This window comes from Maylandia zebra, linkage group LG20 (assembly GCF_041146795.1).
Source record: "Maylandia zebra isolate NMK-2024a linkage group LG20, Mzebra_GT3a, whole genome shotgun sequence".
NCBI classification, from domain to species: domain Eukaryota; kingdom Metazoa; phylum Chordata; class Actinopteri; order Cichliformes; family Cichlidae; genus Maylandia; species Maylandia zebra.
In genome coordinates, this window is record NC_135186.1 from 23,790,957 (window position 1) to 23,809,714 (window position 18,758).

The 18,758-nt window shown below is 41.2% G+C and overlaps 1 protein-coding gene across 6 annotated transcripts in view; it reads left to right on the forward strand.

Annotated features, from left to right (window-relative positions):
* The window catches only part of LOC101487336 (glutamate receptor-interacting protein 2), a 32,724-nt gene that overhangs the window by 9,467 nt on the left and 4,499 nt on the right, over positions 1-18,758 (forward strand). For 4 of the 6 annotated variants that reach the window (XM_004546039.4, XM_004546040.4, XM_004546042.5 and 1 more), the window contains exons 7-22: positions 656-801; positions 3,339-3,486; positions 3,583-3,752; positions 6,804-6,932; positions 7,135-7,296; positions 7,839-8,025; positions 13,360-13,505; positions 13,593-13,673; positions 14,032-14,095; positions 14,520-14,665; positions 15,590-15,734; positions 16,057-16,196; positions 16,529-16,711; positions 16,799-16,958; positions 17,941-18,055; positions 18,371-18,595. In XM_004546039.4, the coding sequence (XP_004546096.2) occupies positions 656-801; positions 3,339-3,486; positions 3,583-3,752; positions 6,804-6,932; positions 7,135-7,296; positions 7,839-8,025; positions 13,360-13,505; positions 13,593-13,673; positions 14,032-14,095; positions 14,520-14,665; positions 15,590-15,734; positions 16,057-16,196; positions 16,529-16,711; positions 16,799-16,958; positions 17,941-18,055; positions 18,371-18,595 (2,347 nt within the window). The other 2 variants (XM_004546041.4, XM_004546043.6) reach the window with 2 other exon arrangements.

Consider the following 18,758-nt stretch of genomic DNA (forward strand, 5'->3'; position numbering starts at 1 on the left):
GATAGATGTCTACTGGAAACAGTGTTTATATCTTTAGGCTATATGCATTATAAGTGTAGCCATTCATGTTTCTTGCCTGCATTTTATGTCTTGAGAATGCATGAGTGAGCTTTTCACATTACTCTACGAATGCATGAATGCATATATCTGTACTGTGTATGTGTCTTTCCTAATAGATGTGTTTTAATAATTTACTATTAAAACATTTGCTGTTCAGGTGGAATTTGATTTTTAGGCCTTAGAATAATGCACCTAAAATAATGTTGAAACGATTTTGTATGTGTGCGGCAGACTTTTTTGTTTCTTCCTCATTACCATATATTCAAGCCACTCTGTGAAACTGTGGCTTTGACACATACAGAGTATGCTATCTTCAAAGCAGAAAGGCCAGCGCTCATCCTGAGGCTAATGTAACATTGCACTTTTTTCCCACATGAAAACTGCGAGCACTAAACACTGGAGTGAACATAATTCACCGTCAAAGACTTAACGGTTGTTTATCTCATTTATCCTTCATCTCACCTGGGAGGAAACATTCATGTGGAACTGCTTAATCATCTACTGTGACTGGTGCACGATTGCTTGTAAAAGCATCTTATGCTGGTTGTTTATGTTTTGTTTTTTGTTCTTTGTTTATCCATCTGTGCTTCTCCAGAGAGGGCACTATTAAGGCTGGAGACCGTGTATTGAGCATAGATGGGATGCCTCTGAGCCGGGAGAGGCACGCTGACGCTTTGACCATGTTAATGCAGAGCGGCCAGGAAGCTCTGTTCCTGATTGAGTATGACGTCTCTGTCATGGGTGAGCACACACAAACACACACACAAACAGACACACACACACACAGGGAATATGTGGAGGCATATAGGGCAGCATTGCTCTGAGGGTAAATCATGTGGCCGTTTGGCTGTGTGGATCTGAGTGACTGTGTTGGAGACGGCCCGAGAGCACACTGGGAAAGGGGACACGATTGTTTCATGAAAATGTGTTTGTCTGTTCCCGAACAATGACTGCTAAAAAAAAAATTTTTTTAAACATGTTGCTTTTTTGTACCATTTTCTTTCTAAATAAAAGTTGGAGCAAAAGGGAGATATTATATTGCATGTCCCCTAATCCTTGGTGATGCTATTTAAGGAGAAAAGATGGGAAGTTTTCAAAGCAGTGTATTGATTATATTGATTGTACTGATAGTATCAGTCTGTCCCAGTTATGTCCCTCTGCTATCCAACAACCCCAGTACCCTTAATAATCTGTTCACCTGCCCAAATGATATCAAATGCTGATATCAAAGCACACACTAAAAGCTGTTATAGCACAATGTTTCCCCCATAAAATAATCATTATTAGTTATTACTTTTTGTCTTTTGTGTGTTTTAAACAAGGTTAATAAGCACTTCTGTGATTTAGTGTTTCTATTGAGTTGGAGTGTTCATAATGACAGCTTACATAAATAAGTTGAAGCAGCAGATATCAGGATATCCTGACAAAAAATCCTGGATTCTACATTCCCCACAATGCACGTCTTTCACTCTTGGTCACATGCCACAGTTAGTAATGGGTTTTAGTTGAGTCACCTTTATTACACCAGGATTATTTTTCTCAGACTTGCAAAAATGGAGCTTGTTCAAAGCCTGCGTACAGCCTGTGGTCGTGTTCATACGCTGACTTTAGTGTGTTCCCTCATGATATTGTGTCTTTAAGTGAGTTATGGTTGGACTATAATGCAATAAATGGTACATACCACCATTATTTTTAGAAGTTTGGAATTGCAGTTTTATTTTGTTAAGCTCAGTTTAAAACAATAATGGAGTTAAAAAGGAAAACAAACAACAAAAAAAACACCAAACATAAGTCAGCCTGAGGACACAAAAAGAATCCAGCACAACTGATATTCTACCAAACATCCTCTTTGTTGGGTAAAAAGTAGAAAGCTATATCTCTAAGTTCAGTAACACACTGCATGACTACAAACCTAATTATAACCTCAATGTGATCATAGTGACTAATTCTCAAGATTGCACACTCTGAACTGCTCTATGCAAAACAGGGCAGGTCACCAAGGACAGCTGACACATATTCACACATATCCTGTGTGTGGAATCTAAGGATTCAGACCTGCTGGCTCCAGATTCGACCAGCCACAGGATTCACAATTACAAGAAAAATACATTTAGGAAACGAATAAAACACTAAGATCTAGAATACACTGGTTGTGCTTTTTAAAATTCATTAAAGTTCCTTATTTGAAACATTGCTTAACTTTAATTATGAGCAATAAGTGTCACAACATTTGTCCTGCAAAGAAGATGTCACTCAAGATATTTAACTTCTCTGTGTGGTTATCATCAAGACATGTGGAATAGAACTTGCCAAACAATATTAATGTCTAAATGCTTTGTTAACTAACAATAATGTCAATGTAAATTTTATTAATATTATTACAAGTGACCTCAGTGTGCTTCCCATATAAGGTAAAAACATTAAAAAATATATGGATCTCTACAATGTCTTAAGGTAAAAAGAACACAATTAAACTTTACAAGGAAAAACAGAACAAAACGCACAAACAGACACATGGTTATTAACTGTAAGCCTGTGACAACACAAAGATTTTGAGTCTGTTTTTGGATGTAGACACAGTTGTAATTGACCTCAGGTCAGTGGGCAACATGTTCCAGGAACTGGACCACAGCGACTGAAAGCACCCTCAGCACACTTAGATCTAATTCTGGGAACAGTTAAGAGATCTGCACCTGATGACCTGAGAGCTCTAGTTGGGTTATTTACACTGAGCAAGTCAGAGATGTAGTAAAAGGCCAAAGCATTGGGAGCTTTTATGAACTAACAGAAGGACTTTAAAGGGAAGACTGTGTTAAACTGGCATCCGAGGAAGTGACTTCAATACTGGAGTTATATGTTCAAATGCTGCATTTTGGACAAGCAGAAGTTGCCACACTGATGATTTGGATAATCCGGCAAATACAGCACTGCGGTAGTCTAACCTGCTTGATATGGATGCATCCACCAATTTCTCAGAGTCCTGGTGACCTTATTAATATGATTATAAAAACTGAGGGAAAAAATATATTATTTCCAGCTTTTATCCCGTTTATAAACCTCTGCTTTTTAGAGGACAGCCAAAATCCTAGTGACTGAATGACAACAACAAAGAAAATAATGTGTGTATTTATAAAATGAACAAGTATGCCACAGCGACTAACATCTGTAAGACTAAAAAACTAAGCACAGTGAGTTCATCCATTACTGAGTCAGGTTCTTTAGATGCATTCATTAACTTGGTTGATATTTCTCATATCTGTCTATATGAATGGTTTCAGAGGCAGTGCAGCAAGCCTCAGGCCCTCTGCTGGTGGAGATAGTGAAAGGCCCCTCTGCCAGCCTGGGGATCAGCCTCGCCACGGCAGTCTACAGGAACAAACAAGTTATTATTATCGACAAGATAAAAGCAGCCAGTGTGGTGGAAAGGTGAAACTCACTTTTTAAACAAATAATAGTACTGAACAGACAGCTTCCTGATAGAAAACTTCCTCACACCATCCGCCTCTGTCTCACTTCTTTCAGGTGTGGAGCGCTGCATGTAAGTGACATCCTCCTGTCCATAGACGGGACCAGCACAGAGCACTGCTCTCTGATGGAAGCAGCACAGCTACTCGCCAGCACTTCTGACATTGTCAAACTGGAGATTCTTCCAGCAAGCCAGAGCAGACTTCCCATCAGGCCGTATGACACAGGTACATCCTGCAGGTGGCACGAAAAAAGCAGAGGAAGGCTCTTAAAGGTTATGGAGGAAAAGAGGACAGTAGTGACAGAGGAAGCTGTCTCAGATTAAAACAGGAGACAGGTTTTCTATGTCAGGACTGCAACAGGTGATGGACAGTGTTTCTTTGTAACGTATAAGTGCATTAGTTGCTTAGATCTATATCAAACAAGGCCAAAAACTTAGAAGATATTGAATTTTACAAAGAGGAAAATATTGAATCTCGACATCTAAAACAATAAAATCAGAATAAGCTTTTAAAGAAATTTCCAGCTGGCATACTTTAAGTTTCTGTGATCAAAAGAATTTATCACATGATTACTGTGGCTAAAGTCAGGCATGGTTTGCTCTTAGACTTCTAATGACTTTGATTAGAGCCCAGTCAATGAAACCCAGACAGGGAGATAAAGGTCAGCTTTAAGGTAATGTATGAAAATGAAACTTTCTAGGCCGGCAGACACAACTATTAAGTACCAGGAAGACAGGCAACTGATAAAGAAGAGGCAAGAACTTGTTTGGCAAAAGATCGAAAATAATCTTAGCGGCTGGTAAAAAAATCTGTGGTAAAAAGTGGACATGTAGCAACTGTGATGTTTCTAAATACAGTTTGAAGCCTTGAGTTTGGCATTTTGGCCATTGATAAAGTTGTTTTTTAATTTTTTGTTTTTACCTTGACTCTTTGGAAGTGAGCTAAAGATAAAACTAGATAAATGTGTTATATACCAGGTTGTAAATTTTTGCTGTATTTCTGCTGTAAAGCTGGGCTTTTTAAACATAAGAGTCTAAGGTAAGCAACAACAAAAAAGGAGCCAGACCAATGCCAAAACTACTCAAACAGCCACCGAGGCCTGGCTTAAAAAGCAGGCCATTCTCCGTAAGACTTAGTGGATGTGGATGAGTAGTGCATCAGTGCAATGCAATAAAAATGTTCAGTGCACATCAGTGCAAATGATTCACACAGAGAAATCTCAAATAAGCGACCTGTCCCTTAATCACCACAGCACTGTGTGGAAATCCAGTGGATCCAGGATGCAGTCCTCACCATTTGTATTCTGCGTATTCCCGACAGCTCTAAAGAGCCTCACTGCTTCCCTGCTTACTTCCTCCATCCACTCTGAATTAGTCCGTGTGTTTGTGTGTGCATACGGCCACAATCCCTCTGGCTTTGGGTACACACTCTGCCTCTTTGCATACCAACAAGCCTCACACAAATATACACACACACACACACCCTTTCTCTGTCAGAGATCATGTTGCCACGTTCTGCAGGCTTATTTCTGGGTCAGCAGCTGCAGGGACTCCTTAACATGTAGCCATTGGAAGAATCACAAAGCAACAAAAGGGAAATGAGCCACAGTTATTTCACTTCTTTCTCTTCTTTTGCTTGGTCTGGTCTGCAGTGCTTTTCTTATATATATATTTTTTGGTTTCTTCTAATATGTTTTGAAAATATTTAATCGTCTAAACAGAGGAAAGAATTTGGATATTTTACTTTAAAGATACCTATGTCACACTGAAATGATTGAATTGATGAAAATGATTATATATTCTGCTTTATTCTACATATGAGATTATGTATGTATTCCATATCGTAATAAAGTGCAGAGTAAATGTAGCTTATCTTGCCACCACTAATGTTTATCACTACGGCGCAAATACATGTGACATGGATGAATACTGTCAAGGCTGAAATCCTTGAACTGTAATCAATACAGCATCTCAACTCAAATCACAGCAGGCTATCGCTTCCCTATAAATTTATGGGCACATCTTATTAAATTTCAGTTCACTCATTTATCTGGTTTTGAAGGAGGCGTTGTGGTGTTACGATAGCACGCAGCTTTTTCACAGCTTCTTCCCCCTCCAGGATAAGACGTGATTATAAGATGCAATTTGTCTAATCTGCTCTGGGGATTTAAGAAGACTGATACGGCCACTAAGAAATTAGGCGTTAATGTTTCTTTCCACCAGTGTGGAATGAAAGCACCATCTCTTGGAGAGATTCCCCTAGGTGAGCTTAATATAAGCCAGCCGAGCCAGAGCTTTTCAGCTCTTTTGATTGAGTCAGATAGAAAGTAGTTTCCTGAAAAGGGCCAGAGGTTTTCCTTCATGTATTGTTCAACCAAATTCTCAGAGTATGGCAACATCTGAAGCGCAACTGTACTCATCCATGTTTCTAGCAAATCCTCATCTATGAGAGCAAGTCGTCAGAGATTAGACGCCTCCAGACGAAGCAGCAAAGATTACTGTCACGTGTAGCATTTTTTTGACACATTTAGCTGAGTTAATCTGTTTAAATAAAGTTAATTATTGAGGTGTGTGTCACACAGCAGGTCATCTGCTTCCCTTTGAATGCCTCATGAACACAGCTTGATTGACTACTCGGTGTTACATAGGCTCTGGCATCAGGGATAAGATGACTTTCAGCGTAAACAACAAGCTTAATTTCTTAACAGAAACACCCAAAAAAAGAGAAAAGAATTACAGCAGACCATATAGACTGACAATCAGATGCAGAGACAGACACTCTACATTTACACCAATCAAGCTTTCAGCTGCACTCAATCAAGGTCAAGCCACATGCTTCCACAGCTAGCGTCACTTCCTTGCCATGTCCAGCAGTAGTCCGATTTCTCTTTTTGCACCTTTGGACTTTTTTGAAAATGAATGTAGAAGAATGATCTTCAACTTGAAATCATCCCTTTGGAAGCTTGCTACTAAGAGTAAGGATTTCATTTTAGATTGTAGATTGCTTCTCATAGAGCGGTGTGTTTCGAACTGATTTTCAGATGCTCAACAAAATACATTAAACCACAGGATTTAATCTAGCGTGCCATGACGAACACATTAAATATCAATTACTCTGCTCTGAATGATCCTTCCAGGCTCTGTGTGGTATGGTATAAATTTAGACATGGGAATGAAAGTGTGATTTCATGGGCAGAATTTTTAAAAATGTGGAAAACGGAGACGCGCCGCTGCTTCATTCATTCTGTCGGTGTGTTTTCCTCCTTGCTGCTTGCAGTAAAAGTGCAGAAAAGCAACCATCATCACTGGGACCAAAGCGGCAACTACTGCCATCCCCCACATGCCAGCCACAGCAAGACATGGAGCAGCCCAAGCCACCCACACAACCAGCAGGACCACTGCAAATGTAAGTTATCACTTGTGACAGCACTGCTGCTGGCAAGACACCACAGCAGGAGCCCTTTCTTCAGCATGATTGTTAAATCTTTTTTCCAAGAGGTTTACCCCAACACTGGTTTCTTTCTTTTGTTGCATGTTCCAATGGTGCTGCTGTGGATGATGAATTTAGAGCTTACTGTACCAGCCTTTTGATACGTGTTTCCTTTCAGCTCTGGTGAGTGGTGGCTTCTCCCCTTCCTCCACAGCCACCTCAGGCTTCAGCAGCCAGGGTAGCAACACGCTACCCTGCCCCATCCTTCCCATCACTCCCACCAGCCCTCGGAGCTCCACCGGCAAGAGGAGGAACAGAAAGAAGGACCACAAGAGCTCATGTATAGCAAACCACCTTCTTTTTCCTCTTTCCCCTCCAAATTAAAGGCTTGGTTCAGTTCAAGTATTTTCTTATTTAAAACTGTTTTAATCAGGTTGTGCAGCTTTTTTTGGTTCCAGAAGCGCAAGATATACACCTTACCAATGAATTGGGTACAACTAAGCTAGTAATTTGTTGCAGGACTCTTAGATTACAGGGAGGGGGTTGTTGATTCAGCTCTATGGTCATTTGGGGGCAGCTGCTTGCTGTAAAGTGTCAAAATTAGTGTTTTGTTATTTGAGTGAACTGAGCTTTTAATATGCAAGCCACCTTTTTACTGTTTCACCCTGTTTGTGTGTGTGTGAACAGATTTGACTGATTGCTGACGTAAGCATGACTGACATAAACTCTGATTAAGTGACTCATTCCCTTCCCATTCCCATGTCATCTCTGTGGGCGCACGTCTTTTCCCCTTAACCTCCTCCCTGTCTCCCACAATCCCTTTCTTGCACTATTTGTCTGCCTCTGATGTGTCCCCTCCTTCCCTCCCTCTTCCTCCTGCAGTATCTTTGGCATCGAGCTCTGTCGGCCCGGGGGGACAGGTTTTTCATGTGGAAACGAGCGAGGTCATCCTGAGGGGGGATCCACTCACAGGTTTTGGGATCCAGCTGCAGGGAGGTGTCTTTGCCACAGAAACCCTATCCGCTCCCCCGGTCATCCGCTTTATTGAGCTCGACAGCCCAGCTGAGAGGTAACGCAATGAGACGCCTAACAAGTAAACACACATCATGTAGGCAGTCACCTTGAACTGGAGTGCCTTATTGTTAATTATTCACAATGACCTGCCATTTGTGGGGGGAAGAAAGCCTGATATCTAAATGACAAAGAAATCACCCCTAAATTCTCCTATTCAATTTCTATACAGGATGCGTTGAGATTTTATATACTTGCCATCACTGACAGGATCAACAACAACTATGTGAATAGTTGGCAAACACCAAAAGCTGAGGCACAGGTTTCCATGGTCAATCGGCTCCTGTACTTTTGCCCATATAGTGTAATTTACAAGACAGATATTTGAGTTTTGAGCATCTTCTTGGCAAGGTTTGAAGTTACCAACAAGGTCATGTTGGAAGTATTACATGTCAGATTAAGTTTGCACATTTTTGGTTGGTTTGTTGGTTTTTGTGTGAGATGTTTTGGAGATATTGCTGCATGCATTTCGCCCTTCCCTTGAATATAAAGGTAGTAACTGATCATTCCTGTGGTACTCTATCAGCAGCAATGTCTATTTCCAGAAGTCAAACCCACTCAGTGAAAAATCCCATAAATCTCCACTTAAAAAAAGAGGCGTGTGGCCGGCCAAGATTACAGCGCTGCTGAGGGTTCAACCATTAATATTTACATTACATTACAGCTGTGTTCTGTATTGACCAAGACTCTGTGTTGCAGTCTAATTAACACGCAGCTCAGATGTGGCCAACTTGTAGTAGGCCTATCTATTGTTGTTGTGGTGCAAGATTAATGATGGTGTCTGCTGGCGGTGCAGGGCTGCCTCCCCTGGGTGTTGTAACATGATTAGTCCAGCAGCAGTTGGACAGGAGTGACTCAAGTACAGCATCTGACTGTGATGCTGTTGTCTCAACCTCCCCACAAGGTTAATGAGCAGCGGTGGTTAGTGAATTAATATTAGCTGACAGGGCCTCTGCGTTTGAACTCACAATTTAAATGTGTTATATTTTTTTACATTTTTTTTTCTCCTTCATACATTTCTGCGTGCGGAGGTAGTTTTAAAGTTCACAAAAGGGCAGTTTTGTGAATGTGTTCATGTCGAGCCTCGGGCCTGCATTTCATGTTATGGATGGCATTTTAAACATTCACACTATTTGACATGTGGTGTTAAAGTACATGACACAGTGTGGCTCATCAGAGTTTCAAACGTGCCTTGCTTATGTTAAATGGATGCTTCCGATTGCTTTAGATTTTGGTGTGTGTGTGGTGACGTGTTTGGGATTCATTGTTACCTCCACTCAGTGGAGACAACATGGTAAAAATTAGGGGTGCAACAATACTCGTATCGATATTGAACCGTTCGATACAGTGCTTTCGGTTCGGTACGCATATGTATCGAACAATACAAAATTTGTAATTTTATCAACTTTCCTTCTGACGATGCTGCCTGTGTTGAGCGCTCAGTGAATCTGCGTTCGACTACTCCGCCTAGGCTGCACTGTCGAGCGCAGATCCACTGAGAGCTCAACACAGACAGCATCTCAGAAGGAAGAGTGCAGGGCAAGCTAGCAAGACAGAAGTTAAGCTCTCCTTGCAACATGGCAAATTGAACCTCCCCCACCCTCATTCAGATCTGGCGTTTGGAATTATTTTGGTTTTCATGTGACGTATGACCCTGAAGGTAAGCGCGTCATGGACTAAAGTAAAACAGTATGTTGGATGTGCCATGCAATGCTCAATTACATGGGTGGGAACTAGTGTGTTAGCGCAGTTAGCTCGTTAACGTGTTGGCCGTCTAGCCCCACGCACAGGGCGATCAGGGGTAGCTGTTAACGGAGATTTGCAGTGTTGTGGCGTTAACGTCATTTCAACGAGATTAACGCTGACAGCACTAGTGGGAACACAACGAATATGACTGCACATTTACCGCGACATCATCCTAGTGCAAAGACAAGTGGAAGCAGACAAAAACAACAAGCATGTATGCTACAAACTTTACCCGAGTCATTTAGACAGCCGTTAGCACATGATTCTCCTTATGGGGACCTGATATTTTTAATATTGTGGCGAGCTCAGACAAGGTGGAGACGGAGGTGTCGTTTGGTCTTGCTTCCCGTGAGCTAGCCAGGGAGCACAGCCGTTTATTGACATCTGCAGAAGAACACTGCCGCTAGCTAACTACTCAGCACAGCAACCGCATAGCAACAACAACAACACACAGGGCGCCCTCTGACCCCGGAAGGACACACCGTCGCAGCGAGAGGGCGTCACCCGTCACTATGGCAACATAAACAAAAGATAACTGTACAAACAGAACCCCGAACAGCCCTGACCCGCTACAATATGCTGCTGGGAATATAGCCCAGAAGAAGCGTATAGTATAGCTTTTATTTGGGAAAGAGCCATTTCTCTGTAATAAACTCTCTTTTTCAAAGATGAGTGATTCCTCAATCAGAGCCCGACGTCCTGGGGCTAGCGATTTTTTTCAGTCGGGCTACCAAAATCTATCTCTGCCCTGCCCGTCGGACTTTTGTAGGAAGGAAAAATATATGTCAATGCTTTTGCATTCTTTCGGAAATGTAGCTGGGTAATTATGTCTTTGGCATCGGTGAGCCACTGTCAATATGTGACATATTGAAATCGCGTTTGAATTTGCGCTTGTTTTTTTGCTTTCACTTTGCAATCGCACGAACTGTGTGTAGAGAGCGACAGCACTGATCTGTAAGTGATGATAATTTGTGCACCAATTTCTCTGACATCGTCTTATTAATTGTTAGCTTACTATGCAAACATGACAAGTGAAATCTCCCGCAGCAAGCTTAAACATGTGAGAGGTTGATCGCACAGAGAATCGCTGACCGTTATGTGTGGGTGTGTGTGTGTAAAAGCAGCAGGATATATATTTTAGTTCTGCTGAGCCAAATAAGACAGGTCAGGGTGAAGAAGTGACAGCCGAAGAAAAGCTTACCACAAAACGGAGAAGTTATGACAAATCAGACTATAAGGCAAAAAAGTGCAACTTTATGGTTTCATGGACAAAAGAATTTCTGTGGCTGCAATATGACGAGCTATATGACTGCGGCTGCACATAAGTGGTCCGCAGGTGCGCATTCGCTGTCAAAAAAAAAAACAATAAAAAACGCGCACAAGATATGAAGTTGCAACGCGTGTTTGCATACATAAGATTTTCTGGAGGAGGACAGACATTTGTTTAGAACTCTTAAAGATGTCGAAGAAGCTCCTTTAAGCAATTACTTTGGTGTTCCTCCACCTCCAAACAAATGTCAGGAGTCCGAACCACAAAAGCAGCACGTATTCTCGGAAAAGTGGTTGCAGGAGGTGAGCTGGCTTCAAACAAATGATGAACGCACAGAGATGTGGTGCTGAATGTGCCGTGAAAATCCCACTCTAGTGGACAAAAACAGTGCTTTTTATATGGACGCAAACGCGCGTTGCGACCTCTTATCTGGTGCGCGTCTTTTATTTTGACAGCGAATGCGCACATGCGGACCACTTATGTGCACCCGTATAAATAACATGATGTTCTGCCAGGTGTATTGTTGGTTTTCTCTCCATTTCTGAGTCGACAAGCGCCTTTGTTACTGGGACCAGTCATTTTAAGAAAGGCCCCATTAGAACCCATGAGAAATGCAAGAAATACATTATTGCTCAGTCTGCAATATCTTTCCCAGAACAAACACAGATTGCAAATAACATACTAAAAATAAACCTGAAAAATCTGTTTAGAACAGCGTACTATGTTGCAAAGAGTGAACTACCACTGGCAACATTTAGCAGTCTTTGCAAACTTCAAAAAGCAAATGGCCTAGATCTTGGTTCCACTTGTCTCTTACCCGTGACTTCAGTGGAAATTTCAAATTAAGGATCTGACACAGACTGATTCATGTCCTACACAGTTCTTACAAGTTCATAGAAATTTCTGTTCAATTAGAACCAAGTATTTGAGTTGATGATTGTAATTTTTATACAATGTTGTAATTTGTTTTTCAACAATTTTTGGTTAATGTTTTATTTCCTTTACAATATTATACTTTAATGTATAATATTGTAAAGGAAACAAAACATCAATCAAAAAATTGCTCTTTTTTTTATTCTGGCTGCTTAAATTTATTTTGGGCTACCAAAAACTGAAGAGTCCCTGCCCGAAGGGCTACCAGGGATTTTGAAATTTTGAGAGCCCTGAGATATATTTATTTTTTTAATTACTTTTGTTTCAGCAACATTAAATTTAAAAACTGTACTTTTGCCTTAAAATATATATTTATAATTTTAATAAATGACAAATTAAAAAGGCATGAACATTTTTTTTGTATCGAAAAAATATCGAACCGTGAATTTTGTGTATCGTTGCACCCCTAGTAAAAATGATACCCGATGAATATAAACTTGAATCAATATCTGTAATAATTTTATAAGACAATAAAACAAAGATTTTAACTTTTATTTATATTTTTTAAGCTGCTTTTTGAAAGAGACCACCAAGTCTACTGATTTCACTCTCAGAGATCCTGCGTCTGGAGGCAAAAACTCTTCTTTACATCTCAACCATATATGCTGCACAGCCAGCATGCTGTGATCACATGACCTCAGGCACCTCCTGGGGATGTATGATTGGTGCTTCTCCATGCAGAGCTCTAAAAGTAAAAACCAGAATATTAAAGTGAACACTGACGTTAAGGGGGATCCGCTGGACCTGAATTAGGAGACTTGGTTATAAACCTGCTGAAATGACACATTTTAAGACAAACAATGATTTGATGAGTGTGACACGATGAAGCTCAACATGGCAACAGATTTGAAGTTATTTAAAAGCAGGAGCAAACCTGAAACTGAATGTGAGCATCCAGAGTGAAGGCTAAGTCAAAGGTTACCCAAAGGTTAGGTTTCACATAGGTTTGGCAGATATGGCAACAGGACCTAGATTGCCCGTGACCTTTGGGACAAATCTGACAGGGCCAGAAACAGACTTGTTTTTCCCTTCACTGAGGTGAAGAAAATTGTCAGCCATGTCTAAGCAACATCTGTAGATTTGTCCTGTTTAAAATAACGTTAGCTCCTGTTTCCCCCTGGAAATAAAAAAGAACATTTAAGATTGTCATAAAGGGAGGATTTATTTCAGGACGGTTGTATTAGTTTGAACTAAAAAGCTGATATTTTGTCATTTGTTCTCAGGTTTCTCTGGTTTTAAAAACAAAACTATCACACTCTTGAGAACACGACAACCTTTTCTTTTTCTTCATTTAAAAAAAAAAAACACATTTTCAAACAGTTATGGGCAGAAAGTGAAATTAAAATCTGTTCTTTTCATATTTGTGTGTTTTGCTGCGTGAAGGTGTGGGCTGCTGCAGGTTGGCGACAGATTGTTGTTCATTAATGGGATCCCAACTGAAGATGGCACTTTGGAGGAAGCTCATCAGCTGCTCAGAGACTCTGCTCTGGCTAACAAGGTCACACTGGAGATTGAGTTCGATGTTGCAGGTATTGCACAGGAACAGTAACTTCATATTGTGAAATCGTATAAGCTTTTCCATTTTCCCTTTTAACATTGTTCTAAATCTCAATCAGAGTCGGTGGTTCCCAGCAGCGGCACTTTCCATGTTAAACTCCCCAAACGGCGAGGGATGGAGCTGGGCATCACCATCAGTGGTGGGTTTGTTGAATGCGAGACACCCAGAAGGGGGCAGTGTTGCTCAAAATGTTTGCATATTGAAACTCTCCCGTGAATCAATGTTCTGTGATCCATAAAAAGGAGAGAGGGGGAAAAAAAGGCATGAAGCTCATACCTCATTACCTCTGAATAATACTGGCCTGTACCAACAGTCATCATTACCCTGTCTACTCTAACCATCTTTAAACAAAAAAAGACACAAGCAGGAAGCCGACATTGACAGGGCAACAAAACGAAAAGGAAACTAAGAGACTAAAGTGCTTAGTTAGTTAAACTGGTTTAATCGTCATATCTTGCTGCCTGAAATGTCAAAAAAATGTATTCTGTTTTTAACAGCGAGTAAAAAACCTGGCAAGCCCCTCATCATCTCTGACATCAGAAAAGGAAGCATTGCGCACAGGTATGTGCTGTCATCATGTTGAGCTCATAATGTTGAATGATTTATTAGTCCAGCTTTTTCAGGGCTGGGTCATACTGATATTTTTTTTTTTTTTTTTTTAATAGAAGTCAAACTTCTAAGACTTCTCAACACTTCAGGGTGATCTAGGTTTTCTGGGGCTAGGTGGGATTATTAATTACAAATTACATTTTGTCTATCCACTATATAACAAAAGCCTAATTGGATTGAGGTATAAAAACTGGATCAGTAGGCCACAGCAACTTCATTTCAGAAGGGCTCAGTGTTGAGTAGGCTGAGGGTGAGGTTACGGTCACCCCCAAGGATCCCACTGAGACATGAAGCTAATAGGATTCTGACAGTGAGTCGGGAGGAGTGGCCAGTCCCAGTTTAACAGTTGTGATCTTCTTGCTCTTGGGTCCTGCAGAACAGGCACTCTGGAGCCCGGAGACCGGCTGCTGGCCATCGACTCGGTGCGTCTGGAAAACTGCACAATGGAAGACGCGATGCATGTCTTGGAACAAGCAGAAGATATGGTCAAACTCCGAATCCAGAAAGATGAGGACAACATTGGTACACGAACCATTTAAAATACATTGCACTGTCGGAGATTAAACCAGATTATCCCATTAGTTGTTTGGTTTGATAGGGGTCCTGGTTTGATGTCAGATATTTGTCAGTTGGTCGCCCTCTAAACCTCTCGGGTGGTTTCATTTAATAATAATTTAAAAAAAAAAAAAAAAAAATTACAAGTGCTCCAGTTTATAAGAAAGTGAACCTGAAGAATAAAGGTCTCGACCCACTGTGTGAACCAGCGCATGACCACAGAGACTAACTGTTACCCTTATCTAGATCAGGAAACTCTTTGGTGCATGCAGGCAACCTCTCAAAGATTTGTGGTCACTTTGAAATGTCATTGCTTTGAAATGAAAAGCAGTTTGTTTCTGTTATCTGTGACAATAATATTGACCACACAGGAAATGACAATGAGTCTTGTCAGCAGTGAAGAGGTGACTCGGTGACGATTATGGCCTTCAAGGCAAGCAAAAAGGATAAAAAGGCAATTTGTCATTCTCCGCCAGTTATCTTAATCTTTTTACTTTATTGGCCAGTGTCAACATTTCTCTCAAACTCATGTTCCACATTTTCATGGATCATTAGTTGTTGCTCATGAAATACTTGATCGGTTTGATGCTAGATTTACAAAAGCAAACAAACATAAAAATGTGGTTTCATTTCATAAACAACAGTTGAGTGACCTCAAACTCTTCTGTGGTGCATTTCTGGAAAAAAGAAGCTCGTGTCTCACATACCCAGAGCCCGTGCTGGCTGACTGGTTCTTACACTGGAAAAGTTCCAGTTCTAATATTGTACGGTTTAATTTTTAATGTGAATACTTCCTATTATCAGTCGTTCTTTTGATAATTTGTTTTAAACAATTTATTGTAAGTCTTCATATCTTGAGTGTACATTATCCTCTGTCCTTGCATGCTGTAGATGAGTTGGAAATGTCAGGCTCCATAATCTACACAGTGGAGTTGAAGAGATATAACGGACCACTGGGCATCACTATTTCTGGCACAGAGGAGCCCTTTGATCCCATCGTCATTTCTGGCCTCACTAAGAAAGGCCTGGCTGAGAGGTGAGTGAAGGGCAGGGCGTGACATGTGGAGCTGCAGGGGGGGTTCAAGGTAGTAGTACAAGAAAATGGTGCTGCATTGACCTTAAGCCAGGTCATCTCTTGAGTTGCCTCTTTCTTCTTTTTTTTTTTCTTTCCTAATAAATGAGACAGTAAACAATGGCTGGCTAGTTTTTTTTTTTTTTGTTTTTTTTTTTTCTCCTGTAACAAGACGCCTCTTTGTTTCTGTCTGGGTCAGCATGCTGGCAGCCTGACAGCTTTCCTGGCCATCTCTGTTGGTACTGTCTGGTAGATCTCTGCTTCATCTGCTCTTCTAAATCTGCAGGACTGGAGCCATCCATATAGGGGACCGAGTCCTAGCCATCAATGGTGTCAGCCTGAAAGGAAAGCCACTGAGTGAGGCCATTCATCTTCTGCAGATGGCCGGGGAGTCAGTCACCCTCAAGATCAAGAAACAAGCTGATCGTATATATTTTTTCGTTTGTTTTTCATTGTTAGGGGAAGAGAATGAACCAAATTTTACTTTAATTGTTTTATGGATCTGAGACATTATTCCTAAGTAGATCCTTTATTTTAAAAAAAAAAAAAAATATTCTGGGGCTTTTAAAGTCCCTCTTTGCGTGAAGCAAATTCTTTTCAAATCTTTACAAAACACCTTGTTGTCAAAGGAATTAAGAGATGAGGGACACAAAAGGCAGAAAATAAATGCTTCTGCTGTGGAAGTGTTGCAGTGTTTTACTCAGGTGGTGTGAAAAAGTGCACATCTTGTTTCATGCCAGCTCACTGTCCATTCCCAGAGTCTGACGGCCGACGGCCTTTAGAAAGAGAAGCTGCGTTTTTGAGCGACACAGAGGATGATCTGACAGACTCCCAGAAGACCAGTAAACACTCAGAGCTCTACTCTGCCACTATACCCAGTATAGACTCTGCCATGAGCTCCTGGGATAGCTCGGGGTTTGATGCAGGCTACAGTAGCCAAGGTGAAATCTAATGTTCACGAGCAGTCTTCAGATAAACCACATTCTCCTGCACATCTAATGAGATTTTTCTTTCTTCTCTTCATTTAGGGACATATCTTCACAAAGGATCCGATATACTGCTCAACCCAAATGAGTGGAGGCGCACAAAGCACAGGAGCCAAACCACTTCCAGTTCTGCAGGCCTAGTCCACCACACCTCATTGTATGATGGGAGATTCACAGAGGATGAGTGGGACAAGATACCTGGGTAAGTACAGAGGCCCTGAGGTCCATCCCAGACATTTAGTTTGGTGAATGTCTGAGGGTGGGTGATGCTGGTGCAGTTGAACAGGGACAGCATTAAACACAGTATTAGCAAATAAAATTTAAAAATCAGTATTTTTAACTGGATGAATCTGTCAGGACTGGCTTTGTGTGTGTGCAATGTGTCAGGTTGCAGCTCAAATATCCTTATTCAGTAACATGACAACACCCAAACCCACCTCATCTGTCAAACATGTGCAGTTGTTTTTGCTCTTGTGCTGCGTGGTCACACACCTTGGTGGCTTCTTGTTTCCGACATCTTTGTCAGTTTAGCTTTAAGTGGTTTTCTTAATTCAATAATATGTTGTATAAGCAAACTCTCCTGTGATGTTTCCTTTCCCTGATCGTTAAGGTCACTCACAAAAGTGCATTCTGGATTATTTTGTCATTTTGTGTTGTATGCCTTCATGTTTTTGTGCTTTTTCCAAACTGTCCTTTTCTCTTCTTTCTCAGGTATTCTCTCTCTCATCTGCTTTACTAACTGCCCACAAGCTCTTTGGTGTTTCACATGTGTACATCTTTTTCTGTCACCCCTGTCCGTATACAAAAAAAACAGTTTCCTCAGAAAAACATCCAAAGAGCCCAAGGATCAGCCTTATCTGTCTCGTCACACTTCTTCTTTTTTTTTTTCTTTTTCCCCCTGAACTTTTATGTCATGTGCTTTAGATTTCCTGCTTTTTTGGGGGGTGACGTCACTTTGTGAATTTGAAGTCTTTATCTTATTCTAATGGACTCCTGCGGCTTTTGAGCTGTTACAAGAGAAAGATTTTACATTAAACCCTCACTGTGGTCCTGAGAGATTCTCAGAAGGACTCTTCAGCTTTGCAGCCCCAAAAAAAACTGCATTTCCCATGCTGCCTTTGTATGCAGCACCAACATCCAGACTGCAGGACTGCTCTCATGCTTTGGTTCCTGCATTGTCATAGATTTGTCAGCCCCCCTCGTTGCCATGGCACCCTGAACCAGGAAGACAGCTTCTGGTCCCAGGCTCTGCAGGACCTCGAGACCTGCGGCCAGTCAGAGATTCTCAGGGAGCTGGAGGTAGGCCCGCCTGTTATCTCCATCCCCCTTCTGTTTCAGTTTCCTCTCTAGCTTTGTCCTACTTGTGTACTCTCAGACTTGCATTAGCCTAAGTGAACATGCCAGATGAAGCATTACGATAACCATCATCGCTATAATCTGTTATTAAATCTGACAAGGCAAGCTGGGCACCTGCTGCCATGCTGACTGCAGAAGGCTTTTGCACAATGCCTTGGCCTCTAATCTATGTGTGTGAATCTAAATAAGTCTTTGTTCCTTTTAAATCATTTATTTTTTTAAAACAAATGTTCTAATAATCCCTCTCTTGTCTTTCAGGCATCCATGACGGGTAGCGCTCTTAGTCTGTACCTAGATGAGACCAAAACAAATGAAGACTCAGTGTTTCTCTCTGAAATAAGTCCAATCAAGAGGGAAGGAAGCCATGGAGAAACTATAAACAAAAGCAAACTGAACATGTCAACTGGAGCCGGAGATGTTTCATCCAGGGTCAAAGGCGACAACTCTGAAAATTTGCTCCCTACAGCTCTGGCACTGCACAAGGTGACAAAAAGGGTCATGAAATAATTATTTAATTTGAAGAAAAAAAGTTATTCTTAACGCTGTACAGTAATTACAGGCTGCGCGTGTGTGTGTGCGCCTCGTGTCGTTGTCGTCGTTGTTTTCGTCCCAGCCTTTCTTGCCCCATAGAAAGTTTTGACACTTG